The 23,604-nt window shown below is 36.1% G+C and overlaps 1 protein-coding gene across 1 annotated transcript; it reads right to left on the minus strand.

The window, feature by feature from the left end:
• Positions 1-21,554: 21,554 nt before the first annotated feature.
• LOC103936907 (caffeoyl-CoA O-methyltransferase) lies at positions 21,555-23,247 on the minus strand. Its single transcript, XM_009346792.3, has 5 exons — positions 23,031-23,247; positions 22,745-22,824; positions 22,455-22,599; positions 22,226-22,357; positions 21,555-22,033 (listed from the first exon to the last, which is right to left on the minus strand). Exons 1-5 carry the CDS (start codon positions 23,121-23,123, stop codon positions 21,740-21,742), a joined length of 744 nt encoding a protein of 247 aa, XP_009345067.1. The 5' UTR covers positions 23,124-23,247; the 3' UTR covers positions 21,555-21,739.
• Positions 23,248-23,604: the final 357 nt, after the last annotated feature.

Below are 23,604 nucleotides of genomic sequence, written 5' to 3' on the forward strand. Positions count from 1 at the left end.
AATTAATTATCACCTCAAAGCCCAACCCCAAGGGTGAGCCCAATTTTATTCTACAAGGCTTATCACTCCAATCACTTTCTATAAGGGACAAAACCTTATAAATTGAGAAAACCTTTTGGGAATGGCCAATGTGGGACAAAGAAATTTATATTCAAAATTTCCAACATAAAGTGTGTCAAGTGACTTAAGTTGACGAAAAATTGAATAAATAGATTTGAATATAATTCAGGGACTTATTTTACCAAAAATATAATTCAGGGACCTAATTTGATATTTCCTATAAAATACCAAAGCACATAAAAAAATACTTAATAATTCATTTACAAGTGAGAAAAATGTAAAAAAGAAAAGTACGCAAATGCTCATGAGATCACATCCTTTATGCTTTGACAGTGGTTACATCATAGTTTGGATTTTTAAAACCCTCCAAAACCTCGTGAACAGTGTTTTTAGATGGAATTGATAATTAATAATATTTAACACTCGTGAACAATGCTTTGACGCTGGTTACATCGTGGTCTAGATTTTTAGGGTTTAGGGTAGGTAGATACTAAATTAGTGACAACGTGGTATGTAGATACAGACTAATTTAGTTTGGCATTTTTCATTTAATTATTTATTGAAATAAAATGTATTTTCTTTAACAATTAATGAGTCGGGTCATATTATCCATTAATTTTAATAGTTTGAGTTTAGGTTGAGTCATATTCCCTGTTCATTTTAACGGGTTTGATACAACACGACATGATCAGGTATGTCATATAAACAACATGTTCTTCAGGTCTAATCTTTTCACTAAAATATCGTCTCAACTCAAATCATCACATAAAATATAAGCAAATGGTCACATTATAAAATTGGAAAACTCCGCCTAAAGATTATATATATAGGCCTAGTTAGGCAGGATATGGTTCTTTTGAACTTGGACTTGACATTTTGTAACTTGGTTTCCGTGTTCTTATTGTTTTCATGACATACTTGATAGCTTAATAGGTCGTATCATGTAATACTTGTTAAAATGAACAAGTAATATGACCTGACTTAATAGGTCGTAATGGCTAGCTCTACAACTTTTGTGGAGAGGTCAACTCCGAAATTCACCACCATAAACCCACAAGCTATAGATTTAAATTTAAGGGTAATTATCGCTTTACTACCATGAAGTATTGTGGTTTTCAAACTTTTATACATCAAGTTTTTTCCATTCCAGTTTCATACCTAAAATTATGTTTTTCTCCCAAATTCGTACTTATGTTAGGTTGACCATTAGTAACTCCGTTAAAGTATGATGTAGCTCCCACGTTGGACGATGACTGTACATTCATGTGGCACTGTGGTCCACGTAGGCAATTAAAAAATTAAAAATTAAATTTATTTCATAAAATAAAAAATGAATATTTTTTCCCGTCGACTCCTTGCTTGCTAACTTCGCCTGAACAGCTTCTCAATCTCTCGCATTCGCCACCCTTGCTGCTCTACCCCCCACATCCCATTTAAATTCCTAAATATTTTTTTCCTGTCAACCTCTTGCTTGCTGCGCCGCTGCTGCTCGACCGAAGAACCCACAAGGATTTGCTGCGTCTGAAATTTAATGCTCTCTAATCTGCATAACCCGTCAAGTCAGCCACCTCACTTCGTCGTCGGCAACCCGTCTCCACCTTGCACTGACAAAAGCATCGATCATCCACCGGAGGATGATCAGATTGAGCTTCTGACGTTGAAGACGATGCTGTTGGCAGGAAACACCTCTTCCATCTCCATCGACTCCTGTCTCCTGTTTTTTGGCATCAAATACTACAATGAATGAGGAGCACTAGCAGAAATCACTCACTAAACCTGCTAAAGCTATCCTAGAGGGAATAAAGCAGGTATTGAAATTGCACTATTGTTATATCGTTAGACCATCTCCAACCAAATGATCTATGTTTAGTCCCGTCTAGATTATGGCCTTACAAGAAATTATTTTTTTAATGAGTTGTGCCAAGCCATATTTATATACCATCTTCAATCGAAGAGGGGCTATTTTTTAGTCCCCTCGACAATTTATTATTTTAAGTTTGTTCTTTAATTTTATTGGTTAATTGAATTAGATTATCATATTAAAATAAAATTTTAAGGACATATTTTGATAGTCACTTGTCCCTAAATGAACAAATCTCTAGATTTCTTATCCTTATATAATCTCAATAATTTTTCGGATAAGATTTCGAATAACATGTGTAGTACTAGAGTGAAGATTGTGTTGCTATTTGTTAGGTGTTGTTTAAGTTTCAATAACTCTCTCAAGTAGTACTATGGTGGAGATTGTGTTGTTAACTGTTAAATGTTGTTTTAAGTTTCACGTTGTTCAACTTTCATATTATTAAACATTTTAATTTTAATACAACACTTAAAAATTCAAAGCACAACAACTTAAATATTAAAGATTACAACAACTAAAATATTAAAAGAGTGTTTTAGATGAATAGAATATGAAGAATTGAAATAAAATTAGGTAAGATAGTATGAAAGGGTGAAAAGGATGAGAGAAATTGTGTAAAAATAGCTTACATATTTATAGGAAAAAATTAGAATTTAAAAAAAAAAAATTTAAATTACGTCTTAAAAAAAAAATTCAAAATCTATTACGTATTTATAGGAAAAAAAAATTACAATTTTTAAATATTTTTTTTTAAATTACGTCTTAAAAAACAAAAAATTCAAAATCTAACGGCTAATTGATGTCAGCTAGCAAGTGGGTTGCTGACAGCTGGGCCCAACTTTTCGGGTTGGCTGGCTGGCTGGTTATGTTTGCCCAGTCCTCCATTAGGCCTATAACCCTTTGACAGGCTCGGTTAGAAATAGTCTGAGGGGTGTATTCAATTGAGATTCTAAGAAAATTTTACGAAATTAATAAATATAGGGGTATTCAATTAGGAATTTAAAAGACTTCATAAAAATTTAGGTGTATTCAATTGAGAATTATAAACACTTTTTAAAAGTCTCTAGAAATATAGGTGTATTCAATTGAGATTTCCAGAGACTTTTTAAAAATCCCTATAAATCTAGGTGTATTCAACTGTGACTTTTTCAAAGTCTCTAAAAAAATTAGGTGTATTGGAAAACGAATTGAATTTGAAGGAATTTGTGAATTGGTGAATTTTGGAGGATTTCAAGGTGAAACCTATAAATACCAAAGAGCATGTGATAGGGGGTGTATTCAATTGGAATTTTGAGAGAGTTTCAGAAAATCTAATTCCATGGAATTTTAGAGAATTTGAGAGAAAAAAAAAATCACTTTCCAGGGATTTTGAGTTAAAGTTTCATAGAATTCACATGAATTGTGAGAGAATTCTTTGCATGGGCTTAGAAATTCAGAGAGTTTATTCATGAATTTCAAGAGATTTGTTTGAATTCCCATGAAATCATAGTGATTATTTTATTTCAAGAAAAGCCAAATTGATTGGTAAAATTTGGTTGTCCTAGAAGGCAAAAGAAAAACTCTGATGTACTTCTTGAATTTTGACCAATCCATTTATAAGCAACTATATCAGGGAGAAAATTTTCCAAACCAACATCAAGAAAGTACCACTAATAAAATGTTCAGGTTATGGAACCGAATCTTTGTGCCCCATAAGTGCAATCCATAATGGTGGTAGTAAGGTTTGCGTATCCAGTGATTTTGATCATGTCTCATGGCTGATTGATTGGAACAAGGAGTTTCTACCTGCCCGTAGGCTTTGCTTTATGCCAAAAACTACACATGAAGCTATCCAGTCTTGCTCTAGGAATGGGACATTGGAGAAATGGCTTTTAGATCAAGTTAAGATTCGTTTCATGAGTGTAAATGAATATGCAAAGGATCTCCTTGACAATTCACTTAATAAGCGGAAGCTTGTGATTGTAATTGCCCACTTCATGTATTTTCCTGGTGTAGATTTTATATCTCAACTAAGAAAGTTAATTAATTATGTGGAGATATGCCGCTGGTAGATAAATATGGGGAAATCATCAGAACTAGGAAGAAGGTGATTGTGGATAAGTATGGGAACATCATTGAAGACGGGAAGAGGGTTATTATACCTGCCAATGGAAGCAAATGGGCAACATTGACTGATTTTAATTTGTGGAGGAAAGAAGGCTACGTTGAGTTATGAAAAGATAACGGGTTGGTTCGGGTATACATGTGGGTAATACGATACACGATAAACAAAATATTAATTTTATAATTTTATAACCCTAAAAAAGTACTATAATAATTATATATATATATATATATATTAATTTAACAATTTTATACCCCTAAAAACTATAATTATATATATATATTTATATATGCACAATTAAATTTAAAAAATTGGTGACCATTGGATTGGCTGAGATTTATTTCAGCCGTTGATTGTGCATTAGGTTGGAGGCTATCCTTGTCTTCTCTCTTATTCACTCTTATCTCTCCAGTCTAGACTTACTCTCGCACTGTCTCCTTAATTCGCATCTCTCTCGCATCCTCATCCGTTCACTTCCTTCAACTCAACTCTAGCAGCCACAAGAAAACCACACATAGGCAAGCACATGCTAAAGGTATGAATTTTATAGTTTTGGGTATTCTGTGTTTTTTTCAAAAACTAGTGATTTGGGGTTTTTGTTAAAATTAAAACTAATGGCTGGGGATTTTCTGGGTTTGGGGTTTTCGGGGTTTTCTGATTTTGGAGATTCTGGATTTTCTAGGTTGGGGCATGTTTGCAAACATTCAAAAAACCCAGTGATCGAGCAAGCGTGCTTCGCGTTGGCTTGGCAAGCTTGAAAATCACAAAAGGACGAGGCAGAAATAGAATCAAGCATTGGAATTTGGGAGTATAGATGTGGTAATGTAAATCTTGAAGGCAATAGATCAAGCCAAAGTTCCAATACAGTTTCCTCATGATGATCGATGAAAATTGAGGATTTCGTAAAAGGAATAACATGCAAGCCTTGAGTTTCATTGGCATTAAACTTTTGAGAAAGGCTTCACAACCTTGAAAACAAAAACTCTTTCATTTTGCATATCCTTGCACATTTAATATTTTGTAATAGACTAGTAGTATATGGATGTTTTTTTATTAGGCTCTTATTTTTTAGTGTAGATGTAGTGCTTAAACGACAAATGTGTTTTAATGTTTTGAAGTAATATTTATGTGGTAATGTGTGGTATGTGTAAATTTCAGAAAAAAAATATTTTTTTCTTAACGGATCATAACAGATTATAACAGGTCAGGTCACTTTACCCACCTGTTAAGGACCGGTTAAGATAACGGGTGTGACACGACATGACCCGTTAAGATAACAGGTATTACACGAAAACGACACGAACACGTTAGACACGACCTGCTTACCAGGCCCAGGGTGGATATGGTCTAACTAAGCAGGTCAATGTTTGAGTCTACCCTTGCTGCATCAAGTGAAAAATATTCTACTTGAATATATATGGTAGATATCTATTGCTGAAATTGCTATTTGTTAATTCCAAAGGGAAGAATTAGAACCAATTAACACTTAATCTAGTGATATATTTCCTACAAATCGAAATCTCCGAATTAAATTTCTCTCTCTATCTATAAAAAATACAATAAGTAATCGGAGGAGAATTTTAAAAAGTTGACTAAAAAAATGGATCAATAAAAAATGTGTAGACTGGAGAAATTAAAAGAAGAGCAATGCTGATATGCTATCAATATAAAATATACACGTTAATTAGTAACAATTCAATCATCAACTTTCATGTTATTTAGCTTACAAATTTAGTCTGCATATTTAGCTTACAAATTTAGTCTACACCTTAATCTCCCTAGCATTACATTTAAAAAAATGCTGTTTGGAAGCTAAGAAAATACTGTTCGGAAACCAAGAAAATTGTGGACAAAATGGAAGCTTTCGAAGAAGCTTTTCTTTCATTGATCTAATGATTATTTATTTGACCAAAAAAAAAAAAGCTTAATGATTATTTTGCAATTGACAGATGTACACCGCTAATTCTAACAGCCTGTACAACTAACTAGTTTTTTTTTTATAGGATGTACAATTAACTAGTTGCTGCATGACATTCTTGAACAATCACATATATGATCATGTTTATCTGTGTTGTGATGCTCTTGAGCCCTTTACATAGAATATAGGGAATTTTAATAAAAAAAACTCTCGATATTGTTCACTTTAATGAAAAACTACATTTTTACTCTAAAAAGTCAATCCTAATACTATTCACTTACAACACATTTTTTTTCATTTTCATTAAAACTCAAAGTTTTCAAACTATTTTCATTAATTTTTCTTATAATATAAGGCATGTTAATACAATATTATGTTCAAATCAAGAGTACCTAACTTGAGTATATTTGCCACTTGTACACCGGCCATTGCAAATACATACAACTTGAATATAGTTTTTAAAAACTTTATAAACTCTGAACAATATTTTCACCAACTGTCAAAATCTGAATGTTATCTATAATCCAAATCATTCATCTTTCTTGCATCCGCTAAAAAAATTATGTTTTCAAAAAAGAAAATCTGAAAAAAAAAAAGAAATTTAGTGAGAATAATAGAGCATAAATGTAAACAATAATTAACGGTTAAATTTAGGATAATTCTCACTTGTCAAGTGCCCTGATTTTCAAATGAAATTGTGTGACACTTTCATACCTATGTCAGCATTTCTATCAAAACTTCTGTTAAAGTGTGACATCGCGCCGACGTGGATAATAATTGGTGTCCCGTGCATCGTGGATTCAAGTGGACATTAAAAGTTTAAGAAATTAAAAAAAAATTAAAGAATTGGAATATGGTGTGATATTGGCTTGATGAATTTTGATGATTTGAATGTCGTGACCGGATTCAAAGGGCTGCATCACACCCAAGCGGGGAAGAAACAAAGAATTTTTTTATATTTTGTTTTAGGGACTTGAAGGTAAAGAGAGGGCGAAGTCCGCTGACACATCCTCTGTTAGGCGCCTTGAAGGATTCGAAGGTGTAGACGGGCTTCATGGCCCGATGCTTCAAAACTGAATCTGAACAAAGCATAGAAGAATTCATTTCAAAGCTTTATAAGGTGGTGTATTCAATTGGAATTTTGATAGACTTTCAGAGAATCTAAATCCATAGAATTTGAGAGAATTTGAGAGAAAAAAAAAATCACTTTCCAGGGATTTTGAGTTAAAGTTTCATAGAATTCACATGAATTGTGAGAGAATTCTTTACATGGGCTTAGAGAAATTCAGAGAGTTTATTCATGAATTTCAAGAGATTTGTTTGAATTCTCATGAAATAACAATGATTATTTTATTTCAAGAAAAGCCAAATTGATTGGTAAAATTGGGTTGTCCGAGAAGGCAAAAGAAAAACTCTAATGTACTTCTTGAATTTTGACCAATCCATTTATAAGCAACTATATCAGGGAGAAAATTTTCCAGACCAGCATCAAGAAAGTACAACTAATAAAATGTTAAGGTTATGGAACCAAATCTTTGTGCCACATAAGTGCAATCCAAAATGGTGACAGTAAGGTTTGCGTATCCAATGATTCTGATCATGTCTCATGGCTGATTGTTTGGAACAAGGAGTTTCTACCTACCGGTAGGCTTTGCTTTATGCCAAAAACTACTCATGAAGCTATCCAGTCTTAATCTAGGAATGGGACAATGGAGAAATGGCTTTTAGATCAAGTTAAGGTTCGTTTCGTGAGTGTAAATGAATATGCAAAGGATCTCCTTGACAATTCACTTAACAAGAAGAAGCTTGCGATTGTATTTGCCCACTTCATGTATTTTTCCTGGTGCAGACTTTATATCTTAACTAAGAAAGAAAGTTAATGAATTATGTGGAGATATGCCGCTAGTGGATAAGTATGGGAAAATCATCAGAACTAGGAAGAAGGTGATTGTGGATAAGTGTGGGAACATCATTGAAGACATGAAAAAGGTTATTATGCCTGCCAATGAAAGCAAATGGGCAACACTGATTGATTCTAATTTGTGGAGGAAATAAGGCTACGTTGAGTTATGAAAAGATTATATGGTTGCCCTGTTTTGCTGGTAATTGTACAATATAAGAGAACCTCTTAGGGTTCCTTAAAGTCCGATTGCAACTACGGACATTCCTTATATACCTGCTCCTAGTGATAGTATATCGTCTTTATCTGCACCACTTAGTAAGGAAAATGCATTCTTGCTTTTGGACTGGATTCGTCATCTGGCGCATAAACATTTTCAAGTCTCACAGAATTTTGCGAAGTGCATAGAAGAAGGTGGTTAGCTGAAGGTTACTTTGAATGGCTCTCCCGGTTTTAGGCCACCTTTGCAGTCATTCCTAATCGACTTACATGTAAGAAACATAGACCAACCTACAAATTGTGCTCAACGCAATCAATAAAAACACTAATAGAATCTACCAAACAGTTCTTTTGAACACGAAAAAGAAACATTTTTCAAACTCAACATATGCCAATGGTCCTCAAGCCTTTTATTCTACCACCATCCTAAAATCCAAGGGATCAAGAATCGAAATTAAAAAAAAAAACCCGTAAAATCAAATAATCCCCTCTATTTCTCATCTTTGAATTCTATCATTCACAACATCTGTCCACATATTTGTAGTTATGCCAGCTCTCCATGCATTAGCAATTTGTCGTTGTTGCTCTAGGGTTTGATTACCTGGTTCATCATCATTTTCTTCATCTTCAGATTCATCGTCCTCTTATTCAATTGGAAATTCATCAGAATGACACTCCTTGTGAAGAAAGTTGTGCAATCCTGCACAAGCTAACACTTACTCTGCTTGTGTTTTAATTGGAAATAGAGGTGCTGACTTCAAAATTGTGAATCGAGATTTAAATACACCAAATATCATCTCCACTACATTTCTCAAAGACGCATGTCAAAAATTTAACAACTCATTTGCATTTACGGGGTCACGATCATTACAAGCAAAATCTTGGAGATGATATCGAACACCTCGAAACGGAGCTAAAAATTGGCAACGATTGGCAAATCCACAATCTACTAGAAAAAATTTACCTAAAATAAGAACAAATAAAATTATATGTCTAGTAAGTCCTACAATAAAAAACAAACAAATGAATGAATGAATAAGAACCTTCTAGCACTGTAGTCCGTTCGTCCTTGATGCAGCATCATCTAACACTTTGGAGTCATGAGTTGAACCCTCCCATCCACTAAGAACATATAGGAATTCCAAATCAAAGTTACAAGTAGCTAATACATTTTGTGTTATTTTTCCATGACGATCACAATAGCTAGCTACTTCGGGTCCTGATACTATGGCTGGTATATGTGTTCCGTCAATAGCTCCAATGCAATCCTAAAATATGTACAAGAGTTAATTAAAAAACTTACAATAAGGGCAAAACCTTTTATGTAATACATAGCTACGAATATGCTTATGAAATTGAAATAACAATTACTATAATAATATTACTTACTAACCTAATAAGGGTAAAATTTTGTACTTTCTCTTATTTTAGTTGGCACCGTGGGTTTGACCATCACATCTGGTGCAATTGTGTTCAAGGCTTTCAAAACGATGTTGAAATTTTTTGCTCATTATAAAATGTGACCGCCGAAATGTGTCCCAAGTTTGGCAATATCGAGAATTTTGACCAACGGTAAGTAGAAATGTAGCAACCATTTCTTCAATACAAATAAATCTTGTACCTTTCAAATGCATCTTCTCCATAATGATGTCGCATAGCTTTAGGAAAACATCAGGATACATTGTATATAGTACCTGAAATTCTTGAGGATCCTCATTCAATACCTTGTTTAATTTCATTGCAATTTTAGGTGGTGTGGTATAATTGCCCACCATGCTTTGCATATTTAAATTTTCCTGCTACTTGAGTGGTGCGGAATAATCACCCATCCTATGTTATGAGAATGATGCGGTACAATCGCCCTCCTCATTCATCATGTAAATGTCGAGCCAGAAGTTTCAAGTGCTTATCATTTTCGCCTGAAGATCAAAATGAAGAATTTGTAAGAACCAGAAGTTCTAACACTACATCCCCCAAATTACATATTATTGCAAGTTCTTACACATCTCAATTTTCTTTCAGAAAAGAAAATGACGAACTTGGCAAAACTTGATTTTGCTGCCCTGGACATTACTGGGAAGAATTACCTTACCTGGGTACTGGATACCAAGATCCATCTGGAAGCAGGGAATCTTGGAGATACCATTAGGGAAGAAAACAACTCATCCTCTCAAGATCGGGCGAATGCCATGATCTTTATTTGTCGCCATCTTGATGAGGGACTAAAGAGTAAGTACTTAACGGTTGAAGATCCGTTAGATCTCTAGAAGGCATTGAGAAAAATATACAATCACCAGACAATGGTGATTCTTCCAAGTGCTCGCTATGAATGGACTCACCTAAGGATCCAGGATTCAAGTCAGTGGCTGAGTACAATTCTGCGTTGTTCATAATTACCTCTCAGATAAAGCTCTGTGGGGATACCATTACTAAGGAAGATATGCTGGAAAAGACTTTCATCACATTTCATGCCTCTAACGTGCCCCTCTAGCAACAATATAGAGCGCGAGGCTTCACTGAATACAATCAGCTGATCTCTGTGCTTCTGGTTGCTGAACAAAACAATGAGCTACTGTTGAAAAATCATCATTCTGACCTACTTGATCTACATCATTCCTAGAAGTGAATGTTGCTTCCCTCAAAGTGAACACCACATCTTCTGGTGGTAATAATCATAAACGATGACGTGGCCACAGGTGAGGACGGTGGAATAAGAAAGGCAAGAATCATGGTGTCCAGTTTCACAACCAGGTTCCAAGGCATAATTCAAGCCTAAACTTCAAAAATGTAAATCGTCACAAAGGCACAGCTCATAGGAACAATGCTTCCAGAAACTCTAAAAGAGCCTGCCATAGGTGTGGTGGCAATGGGCACTAGGCGCATACTTGTCGTACCCCAAAACATCTGGTGGATTTGTATCAAGCCTCCCTCAAGGAGAAGTGTGTCAAGACCAATTTTCTCGACTAGGCTAAACCAATGGATATACTTGATTCAGTGTGTGACTTATCAGAGCAGTTGAACACAACCTACCTAGAGGTCTTGGACTTCATGGTGGAAAGGGGAAATGAAGTATACCGGTCCGATTGAATTATTGATGTTTGATGTACTTTTATTATGCTGAACTTATAGTTTAAAAACTAGCATTTTAGATTCAATAAAAGTGGCATTTAAATTTCTTGTTATAACTTGCTTTTAACTGTAATTTCTTTACTCAGAGAGCATGGATAAAAAATATGGCCATTCTCAAAACATGAGAAATAGTGGAGATATTTGTCTTGCAGACAGCGCAACCACACATACAATACTTCAAGATCCAAAGTATTTCTTAAGATTAATGCTTACAAAAGTAAGGGTAACAACAATATCAGGGCAATAAGATGTGATTGAATGCTCAGGGAAAGCCCAAATTATGTTACCAAATGCAACAATATTGTCCATACAGAATGCGTTGTACGCTTATCGATCTGCTCGAAATTTGTTGAGTTTTAAAGACATACGTTTAAATGGATACCACATTGAAACAAAAGTGCAGAAAAAGTGGAGTATCTATGCATTACCTCCAACGATACCCAGAAGCATATATTGGAGACGCTACATGGTTTGACGAGTGGATTGTATTATACATACATAAAGACAGTTGAATCACATACTGTCATGAACCAGAAGTTCATTGATTCAAAAGTTTACATATTTTGGCATGACCGTCTGAGTCACCCAGGATCTACCATGATGCATAGAATCATTACCAAGTCTAATGGACATCTATTATTGAGCAAACACATTGCTATCTTAAACGATAACCCTTGCAAGGCTTGTTCTCAAGGGAAGTTGGTAATTAGACCATCACAACTAAAGGTTAATGCTGAATCCCCATCATTTTTACAAAGAATTCAAGGGGATATATGTGGACCTATTTAACCATCTTGTGGACCATTTCGATATTTTATGGTTTTGGTTGATGCATCTACCCAATGGTCATATGTTTGTATCTTATCTACCCGGAATGTAGCTTTTGCGAGACTTATTGTTCAAATAATTAAGTTGCGAGCACAATTCCCACCCCATTAAGTTAATCCGACTTAATAACGCTAGTGAATTTACGTCTCAAACCTTTGATGATTACTGCATAACATTGGACATCGATGTTGAACACCTTGTTCGTCATGTCCATACTCAAAATGGTTTAGCAGAAGTATTGATCAAGCGACTTCATTTAATAGCTTGCACTCTACTCATGAAAATAAAATTGCCAGTTTATGCATGGGGACATGCCATCTTACATATTGCATCATTGGTTCGATTAAGACCTATAGCTAACCACCAACACTCATCAGTACAACTCGTGTTTGAGCATCAACCAAACATTTCACATTTACAAGTTTTTGGTTGTGCTATTTATGTACCTATTGCACCATAACAACAAACTAAAATAGGACCTCAACGCAGACTAAGAGTTTACATAGGTTTTGATTCACCATCTATCATTAGATATTTGGAACCCTTGACAGGTGATATGTTTACAACACGTTTTGCTGATTGTCACTTTGATGAGACAGTCTTCCCGTCGTTAGGGAAAGAAAAGACCTTTCCAGAAGAATGGAAAGAGCTGACATGGGTTTTTCCCACCTTATCTCATTTTGATCCACATAGCACTCAATGTGAAAATGAAGTGAAAAGGATCGTTCATCTTCAAAGTATTGCTAATCAAATGCCAGATGCATTTAATGATGCTATCAAAGTGATGTCCCTGTTGGACAAAATAAAGTGGCAGCGAATGATTTATCTGGTGCACGCCTGAAGCGTGGTAAACCTCCAGGTTCAAAAGATTCATCCCCTCAAAAAAGAAAGTCGAGGGCACAACTGAATCCAAATGAAATCATTCAAGAAAAAAAAAATGAATGATTCATCCACAATTAATGATTCTGTACTTTCAGAAGAAAAAAATGTCCTTGATGAGACATATGTACCTGAAGTAACAGAGGTACATGAAAGCAAAGAAATCTCCATAAATTATGCTTGTACTAATGAATTGTGGGATCAGAATGAAATAATCATCGATGACATGTTCGCATTCGTGGTAGCCATTGAAATCATATTAAGTGATGATCTTGAGCCCCACTTTGTTGATGAATGCAAATAGAGACAAGATTGGTCTAAGTGGAAAGATGCAATCCAGGAAGAATTAAATTCCTTGGAAAGGTGAAATATTTTTGGACCAATAGTCCAAACCCCGCCTGGTGTAAACCCTGTGGGTTACAAATGGGTATTCACAATGAAACGCAATGAGAAAAACGAATTACAAGATATAAAGCACGACTCGTTGCACAGGGCTTTTCGCAAAGACCTGGAATTGATTATGAGGAGACATACTCCCCTGTAATGGACGCAATTATGTTTCGTTACTTAATAAGTTTAGTGGTTTCAGAAAAACTTGACATGCAACTTATGGATGTCATCACCACGTATCTATATGGAGAATTAGATACTGAAATGTATATAAAAGTCCCAAAATGACTTAAGTTGCCTGAAACAATTAACAAACCACGAGGTATGCTCTCAATCAAATTAAGGCAATCATTGTATGGGCTGAAACAATTTGGACGAATATGGTATAATCGTCTCAGTGAGTGTTTGATTAAAGAAGGATATATCAACAATGTCATTTGCCCTTGTGTGTTCATTAAGAAATCCAACTCTGGATTTGCTATAGTGGCAATATATGTCAATGATATGAACCTAGTTGGAACCTTTAAAGAGCTCAATAAAATTGTTGAATATCTGAAAAGCGAATTTGAAATGAAAGACCTTGGAAAAACAATATTTTGTCTCGGCCTGCAGATCGAGCATTGTGCTAGTGGAATTTTGGTCCACCAATCAACTTACATTGAAAAATTCCTGAAGCAATTTGGTATGGACAAGGCTTATCCACTCAGCATGCCAATGGTCGTTCGTTCTTTGGACATTAAGAAAGATCCATTACGTCCAAAAGCAGATGATGAACTGGTCCTTGGTCCAGAAATACCATATTTGAGTGCAATAGATGCCTTATTGTATTTAGCACAATGTACTAGACCAGATATAGCTTTTTCAATCAACTTGTTAGCAAGATGTTGGTTTTCTCTCTGATCCATATAAAGTCCGCTCACAAACTAGATATGTGTTCAAGAATAGAGATACAGCAATCTCATGGCACTCAACAAAGCAAACATTAGTTGCTACATCTTTAAATCATTCAGAAATACTTGCTTTACATGAAGCAAGTCGTGAATGTTCTTGGTTAAGATCAATGATCTATCATATTCGGAATTTATGTGGTCTACCTTCAAAGACAAACACTCCAACTGTCATTCATGCAGATAATGCAGCCTGTGTTGCCCAAATGAAGGAAGGATTCATCAACGGCGATAAGACTAAACACATATCTCCAAAGTTTTTCAGTGCATATGAGCTTTAGAAGGCTAAAGTTATTGAAGTCAGACAAATCTGTTCCAATGAAAATCTGGCAAATTTGTTCACCAAATCTCTACCAAAGTGCACGTTTCAGAAGATAGTGCAAAATATCGGATTACGTCGACTTACCAAACAGCTAAATTTGGAAAATGCGGAATTAGGGGGAGATATATATCAGGGGGAGCATTCATGATACATGCATGTTGTACTCTTTTTCCTTCGATTAGGATTTTTCCCACTAGGTTTTTCCTATCAAGGTTTTAACGAGACAACATAAGCATAACAATCCAACTAAAATTGTATCTTTTTCCTTCGCTATGGTTTTTTTCCAACTGGGTTTTTCCAAGTAAGGTTTTAATGAGACAACTAATGTTCATATGTGGACATCCAAGGGGAAGTGTTGAAAATGCTAGTGGGTTAATGAATGCCCACAATAATATTGAAAACCTTGGTAGATTTTTTCAATACCAACACAGATTGGATTTGCAACATTGGCAGATGAATGAAAACATTGGCAGTGTTGATATGTGGACTTGGAAATGAAGGAAATCATTTTTCAAAAGGTGTGTTGTAAATTTTCAACATATAATAGTACAGAGTTGCTCTATAAATAGAGTACTCTGACTGCTATGAACAGATATAGAAAAGAGAAAGAAAGAAAAGATCAATAACATCATCAATTTCTACCTCCTTTATTTGTCATCCTCTTGTGCTATAGTTACAATGTAATATTTTACACCTACTTCGCTCATGTCACTAGTAAAAGTTATCTCTCTAACTTTGACCTACTTATAACAATATATATATATATATATAACTGTACTAATCATTAAACTATACTAAGTTTGGAAACACAGAGGAAAAGACTTAAAAATTCCCTTGGTTTACTCAAAACGGGAGTTGAAAGAGTTAAAAACAGGGCCCAAGCGCCGCCATGTGCCACCACACGCCAGCCAAAGCTGCCACGCTCCGACCACTAGCAATCATCGTCTACACATGCTGGGTGAAATACTCTGTCACTGGACGGAATATTTTGTTAAAGTTTACAGTGTTACCTGACGCCGTTAGGAATATCCTTCAAAATTCACAAAATATTATCTTTTCCTCCAATGAGCTGGTTGCAAGCGCCGCCTCCGCCGTCTAAACTGGGAAATTTCGCTGAAAATTTTTCCAAAAATTCAACCAAATTTCACAAAAACACTACCTAGCGTAATTTGGGGGGCGTATTGAAAATCACTTTAGTTTAGCCAAAAGTGGCTGGAAAGCCTTGAAATAGGTTAGGAAATTCTTAGCTTGAAATTCAAGGTTTTGAACCCGCTTAGATTCAAGCACGGGTTGCTCAAAACTGAGCCCAATTTCAGAAAATCGTGTGCACTGGCCGAAAAACTGTAGACGAGAAAATCGTCTTCGATATACGTCAAAAGTTTGCCATTTTCAGCAAAATATACATGAAACTGAAATTATTCAACACAAGGAAGAGACCAACGGATCAAAAGCCTTACCTTCGTCAGAAATGGTGAAAACTTGCCGGGAAAGTGGGCTCGCATCAAAGTCATTTGTTCCTATGATCTAGGTTTGTTTTTCATGAAACAAAACTAAAGGTCGAGTTCGTGGTGATGAAAAGAAGAAGATGGTGGTGGTCGTGTGGCTCATTTCATCGGAAAATTTGGTGGTGTTGACTTGTGAGGTTCGGGGAAAAGAACGAGAGAGAGAGAGAGAGAGAGAGAGAGAGAGAAAGTCGGGGAGAGATTGTGTTTGTCGATGGGGAGTAATTTTTCGGTGTACCCGGTACACCAAAAAAATTTGGTGTACCCTCACTCATAATGGTGAGGGTACACCAAAAAAATTTGGTGCACCCTCACTTTTTGTACACCAAAAAAATTCTAATGAGTGAGGGTACACCAAAAAAATTTGGTGTACCCGGTACACCTAAAAATTTTCCGTCGATGGGATGATTTCCCGAAAGGGAAATGTTTGTTTAAATACAAGTACACCTTAAAAAAAAAAGACAACGGGATATTTTCCTAAATAGAAAATAATTATTTTCCAAAACAGTCCCATGAGGAAAATTATTATTTTGCCTCTGATGCTCCGTACTTTGTAAAATCTTCATTTTAGCTTTAAATTATGTCCTGTTTACGTTGAAGCGTTCGTAGTAACAGAGTAGTACAAGAATATGGAAAGAAATGAGACAAAATATGAAATGAGCTCAAAAGTTGACATAGGATTCAATTTAGCCCAACAGAGGCATTTTTGTCAATTTACAAATTCAGGAAAGAATTTACAACAAAGTTAGGGTCGGATCTTCTTTAGGGAGGTTATTACTTAACAGAGGTGCAGCTAAAAAATATTAATTTTTTATGTATTTATCCTTAATAAGTGTATTTCCAAAATAGAATTCCTTAGGCGTCAAGTATTTTATTTCTCGCACATATATTCTTTCTTTACTTGTACTCCATGGCCTTGTTGTTTGATGGCCAAAGCCGTTCCACGTATAAAGTGGGTTAAATACCTTTCCTATTTCCTTTATCAAAGCAGCCTTGCCACCCAAGATCAATATGAAAAATTAATTATCTGAAAATATTCATGTTGAATTGTGCAAAAAGAAAGCATCAAACCTCAACTGTAAGCAAAATTATAATTATATTGTGACAGCCTGTCCCGGGAATTTAAAAAAAAAAAAACGTACGCATGAAAAGACGATTTTACCCCTAGTGCGATTTCTTTACGTTTATTGGTTTTTGGGTTCCTTGTTGGCATGTTTCTGGGCCAAACACACACTAACCTACTCCCACACCCTTCTCCCCTACCCTGCACCCTATCCCGTGCCCAGTTCCCTTCCCATTTCCTCCTCCATCGCACGGACACACACACAAACCTATCAAACCTTCACAGATCGAGGGTATAAAGTATATATCCATGCTCGTGAGGCTCGTAGGAGTCCAACCATACCCATTTCAGGTAAGAATACCTTCGTTTTCACGTTGAACTCGGGTTGCCCGATTTTGGTAGTGTTCATGCACACGTGATTACGTTTTAGGGAATTTCAAGCTTGTAAGAAGCTTGGTGAGGTCCCTAGGAGGCTCGGGGTGGTTCGTTTGAAGGTTTTGGACATCGGGATCACGAGTTTCGAGGTTGGCCGGAGTTGGGGTGAATTTTCAGGTGAGATTTTGTGGATTTTAACACTTGAAAGTGGTATGATTGTGTTTCTCTCGTTTTAAGTTTCATGTTGGTACCAATTTTGTGAAATTTGGTTGAAAAACGAAGAAGATAGGACGTTTTAAAGTTTTCCCGATTTTCCGGCGCCAGCGCCGGCCTCGGAGGCTCGTCGGAGAAGACGACGGAATATTCCGTCAAATCTGACGTAATATTCCTGACGCCGTTGACGGAAACCGTTATAGATAACGGAATATTCCTGACGGCGTCAGTTGATGCCGTCAGCGTGCCAGGCACGTGCCTGCGCGTGGCCGGCGCGTGTGGCCGTGCCTTGCCCGGCGCGTGGGGGCGCGTGCGATGGTGAAAAATTATTTTAAAAATATGGGGATGTTCCTGAGGTTGAGTAGATCACGTTGGTGTATTCATACACCCCATTTGAGCATTGTATGAGAAGTTATTTCTAAAGGTTGGTTATGTGCTTTAAAATTAACGTTTTTATAGTTGTTTCGCATATAGGTGAGACGTATCCCGAGGACGAGCGTGGTCACTCGAGGCAGGGGGGTTACGACCCTTCCACTTACCAATGAGTGGGCTTTTGGTTTTCTGTATATACCTATATACTTATACTTTTCCCAGAAATTGATTTTTGAATCGTTTGTTCGTTATTTGTCATGCATTACGTTGCCATTGTTATGCATTATTTGTTATATATATATATATATATATATATGCATGTGCATTGGTGCCACGGACGCACAGGTAAGTGCCAGGTGGGTATGACTTTATATTTACATCCAATAGTGATTTTTGAGACTTAGTGAGCTCGTAACCTGCACCCCCGGAGTTAGTGCTCCCGCCCAGAGTAAGGCACAGTCCTTCACGTGATGTTCACCTCCCGCACCACACGCTCATCTTGGATCCAAGTTAGGTGCACAGTCCTGTCGTACAGACCATTTTAGGTGGTTCCGACTCGTAGGTGACCCGCGATTATTCGCCCAGCCTTCACGTGATCGTAGCACTAGAGCGTACTTATATTACACACAAGCATGGTCTGTAGGTGGTTCCAACTCGTGTGCAGGTATAGTTAGTGAGTTGGAGATTCGAGCTCTAGATTCAGCCGTACAGGTCACGTTAGGTGACTCCGGCTGACAGTTACTTGTTATTGTTTGATGTTTCCTGAGCATTTGCATATTACTTCGAGGCATATAGTATGGCACGCTTTTCGAGCATGATATATGTATATATATACTATTTTCTGGGAAGTATACAGGTTTTACGGCGAGGGGTTAGAACTTATTTATTAAATTGGTTTTCGAAAAACTTTGTTTTTGCCCACTCACGCTTTTGTTTTGCGCCCCTTCAGGTTCTAGTTGGCTAGCACGTTTGGTGGATTCCCTGAGGACTTTCCCGGCATATCTGACAGACCACCACCAGCGTAGGACCACCTTCGAGTGTGCTTTTGTCGTATTGTTTCCTTTTGGACTGCATTAGGCGTTCTTGCTCTGAACTTAGGATTCACACTCGTTTGCACTTGTTTTATTGCTTTGTGTAACGCTAGTTTTTAATTATTCGTACTACTTACATTATTATTTTATTAGCTTCCATACTGTGCACATGGTTACGTCACTTCCACGTGACGGCCAGCATGCCCTGATCTTGATCGGGGTGTGTCAATATGGAGGTGTGTTTCCTTTAGATGGGATAAAGAAAAATTATAACTTATTACAATATGGATTTTATTCTTATACATAACTAGTCCAAAGTTTGGACTAAAATAAAAAAAATTATGATTTTAAGAATGTTAATCATTTATAGAGTATTACTTTAGAAATATTTATTTATATTTTCCAGCCAAGATGAATATTTTACATCCTTTCATTGACGTGTTTTTTGGTTAACCAACATATCTCATTGAAGATGCTCTGAAGATATGCATCAAAAAAACAAAGAGAGGGATTTCTGTTTAGGGTTTTCTGCTGGTGCTTAGAGCCATGATTTCCGTCTCCGCAATGGTGATCCAACAAGCGTAATCAGTAGCACTATTGACATATATAATTAGAGTAATACTATAGACATTAACTTTTTTCACTAAGTTTTCGATTCAAATTAAATAGTATGCTAGCTTGTCATTTATTCAAATATAAATCCACCTTGAGTTATTTCCAACAAATAAGCCTCTAACCATGTGTACAACAACATTAATTGGAATTTTCGGTGAATAAACTTGATGAAAAATATTGGTGCCTCTTATACTATTGATTTTTTATTCCAACATAAACATAAAAGGGATGTGCTAGCCACACATTTCATTTTATTTCTTACATATCCCTTGATAATTTTTATATGTTGATCTTCTTCAATTCATTCAATCTGACAACCAAAAATTAAAAATATGTGTGAAAAATAAAATAAAATATGTAGATATGACATCTCAACATAACTTAGATTAAAGTGGCTCACCAACCAAGTCTCAACCTAAAGGAATTATAGTGAACTTAAAAGTTAAAAAAAAAAAAAGTGAAAAAGGGTTGGTGGGTTGGTGACTTAGTGGATGGGGGCCCCGCCATGAATATTATTCTACCAATATTAGATGACCATTCTTGACCACTCCCATTTAAAAAAATAAAAAAATAAAAATAAAAAAACGAAAGAATCTTTATTGATTATTAAGAAAACATACAGTTCTCAAAAGGACATTCTGAAGTAAATCAGGACTCCTCAAACTAACAACTGAAAAAAAATCTGAAAATAAGGTCAATTTAACCATTCGATGAACTGCTACATTGGCTGATTTGCATACATGACTGACTTTAGAATCAACAAAGCGTCGAAGGCTAGTTTAATATCCTCAACGACCCAGCCCGGTGGCTGCCAATGGCTTGGACAACCTGTAATGCGTCCCCTTCCAGGATGATGTGTGCCGCTAGTTTTGTTCCAAGGCCAAAGAGACACCATCTCTAGCTGCTGCTACTTCAACCATCTTCGAGGAAGTAACGTTCGGTATCTTCACCACTTTGTTAACATCAAATTAATTGATTAAAAATCATTAGCATTATCATTATCAAATTTTAGGGACTGCCAGATTCTGGCATTGTTAAACTAGAAGAATTATTAAGACGCGTCGAGTGGCTGTCATTTTTTTTTATTCATTTTATTTAATTTACAGTTCCTGCAACTTTCAACAAATATATAGCACCAAATGGATATGGACAAATAGAAAAAGAGACGACAAAATATGTCATTTTCTTACCAATATTATGGCCCTCTCTATAATGTAGCAGTTAATCTCTTCAATTATCTTTTTCATTTTTGTATAAGTATGTACACCCACCTACATTGGACTTTCACCATCTTTCAGTTAAATGCTTATTTTTTATTTAACTCATATATGTCTACCAAATTTGAATTCAAAACTTTCTTCAATCAAATTTTCTTACCATATCAATTGATCTATAGTTTTAGATATAGATACTCATAAACTTAGGCTTAAACGTCATTTTTCTTGTTGGGAGATAGTAAAATGGTAGGTCCTAAGGACGTGAACAATTTTTTTTCTTAAAACAAACGATATTATCTACATTAAGGAGTGGGGAAGTGGGTCATGCCTCATAATAGGCTAGCCATATTAATGTGTTTCAAATTCTTCTTTGACAAGAATCGAACCTAGAACTCCTTACTTAGAAATGAAGAGAAATACCACTAGACCGTAGTACTAAGTGGCTGAAGTGAACAAAAATTAAATTTGTGTTTTATATGTGTCCAGGCAACTTAATTTTTTTACTTGTTTTGGTCATACTTCACCAACCATCTTCTGTGTTTGTATGTTTACTTCAAAAGCAATTTATCCCAGAAAGAATTTGATGTAATATATAATTATGCATGGCAATAAATTTTAACATGCGATTTTGCCTTATAATATTTTTTTTCTTTTTGCCTTATAATAATTCTCCGACATGAACGTTGACGATGAACCATCCAAATACAAATACAAAGTAGATTAAGAAAAATAATAAAAAGAAACACATTTTTTCTTCATCATATATGATTGGCAGGCCAATTAGGGTTGGTGGTTCATTTGATTCGACGGCAGAGAGTGATGCCATCACCAACGGGAAGCATGCAGATCTCGATCCTAGGGTCAGCAGCGAGTGCCTTGTTGAGCTCGAGGACGAAGTCCCTGTAGTACCTGACGTACTTGCGCAGTGGGGCATCAGGGGGTGCGACCACAGAGCCATTCCATAGGGTGTTGTCGTAGCCGATCAAACCCCCAACCTTAACCAAATCGATCAGCCTCTTGTGGTAGTTGATGTAGTTGTCTTTGTCAGCATCCACGAAGATGAAATCGAATGATCCATAATTCTTCTTCTGCAATAGCACATTAATTGTGAGTCCCCAAGAATATGATCGAGTGTATATGTACGATGTATTTTGTCTCGTCAAAACAAAGTATTTTAATTCTAACAGTATAAACATGCTTCTGTAAAAAAAAAAAAAAAGAAAAAAACGACATAACATGTCAGACTGCTGCTGAACAATTTTTGAGAATTAAGTATTTACATCTTCGACCAATAGATCGAGCACCGGGAGGGCAGGGCCTTCTCTGAAGTCGATCTTGTGGGCAACACCGGCCTTTTCGATGATTGGAAGACCCAATTCATAGTTTTCCTTGTTTATGTCCATGGCCAAGATCTGTGATCCCAAATCAATAAACAAAAACAATTATATCCAAATTTTTTATAAACATTTTTGGGTATTTTTTATTGAAGGTGAGGCATTGAAAATATACCTTTCCATCATCAGGAATGGCAAGGGCGGTGGCCAGGAGGGAGTAGCCGGTGTAAACTCCAATTTCCATGGTGTTTTTGGCATTGATCAACTTGAGAAGCATGTTCAAGAATTGCCCTTCATCAGCTGATGTGGTCATGATGTTCCTATTTATTTTCCATTTAAAAAAAAAACAAATTATAAACAAAAAATTAAGAAAATAATATCCGAAAATTAATCTCCTAAAAAAATCCTGAATTTAGTTAATTTAATTAGGTTTAATTGATGAAAATTAAACCAAAATTCACAAACCATGGATGCTTTGCAGTTACTTCTCTGAGCTCCTTCATGGATTCAGGCTCCCTTGGGTACACACTCGTCTCCAATATATACTGCACAAAAATCCAAACCCAAAAACCAAAACATGAGCTTCATCATAAAACTTAATCACCTTCCAAATTTTGTAATTTAGACGTAGACAAGTTGACAGGGACAGCATGCCCTCGACACCCAAGTTTAAATTTTCTCATCGCAATATATACTAGATTAGAATATCGCTTGAAACAAACATCGCGTTTGATATTATGAAAACATGTACCTGGTAAAGAGCATCACTTTGGAGAAGGCTCTTGTGGCCAACCTCTTGGTGCCTCCCTGCCTGAGTTTGTTGCTCCTCTCCATTGGCTGCCATTGCTGCTCTGTGTTTTTTCTTTTTCTTCTCTTCTTTTACTTTGCTTTGGATTGCACCAGATTTTCTTCTCTTATATGACTGAAAGGTTACACACAGGAAGATGAACCTGAATTGAAAGAGGAAAGAAGAAGGTATATATGGAATCGAGTCTCCGGTTCGAACGGGATGGTTGGTTCGACCTGCCACCAGAAACCGGTCCGGGGTTGGTGGGTGATTAGGCCTTCAGAACTTATGCGAGTCAAATGGGGCCCACTGATCTGGTAAATGGTATCATCGTAGGATTTGGATCCTCTTCTGAGCAGTGGTCCGAATCCTGCTAATCAAGGAACACAAACCGTTGGATATCCAACAGTTACAATTATTATAATTTTTAGAGAGTTCCTTGTTTATAGTCGTTGGATGTTGATCCAACAGTCCGTGTTCCTTGGTCAGTAGGATTCAGACCCTCTGCTTAGGATTCGGATCCTCTTTATAAGGATTC

Source organism: the organism of the source record quoted next, unplaced genomic scaffold, assembly GCF_019419815.1.
Source record: "Pyrus x bretschneideri cultivar Hongxiangsu unplaced genomic scaffold, Pyrus_bretschneideri_v1 Contig115, whole genome shotgun sequence".
Classification (NCBI taxonomy): Eukaryota; Viridiplantae; Streptophyta; class Magnoliopsida; order Rosales; family Rosaceae; genus Pyrus; species Pyrus x bretschneideri.

Bases quoted from the DNA above. Each gene is read 5' to 3' on its own strand.
- LOC103936907 (XM_009346792.3), bottom strand. From the start codon at position 23,123: ATGGCAGCCAATGGAGAGGAGCAACAAACTCAGGCAGGGAGGCACCAA. The intron at 22,825-23,030 runs GTACATGTTTTC...ATTTTTGTGCAG, and splicing joins AAAGTGATGCTCTTTACCAG to TATATATTGGAGACGAGTGT. The intron at 22,600-22,744 runs GTTTGTGAATTT...GAAAATAAATAG, and splicing joins GTAACTGCAAAGCATCCATG to GAACATCATGACCACATCAG.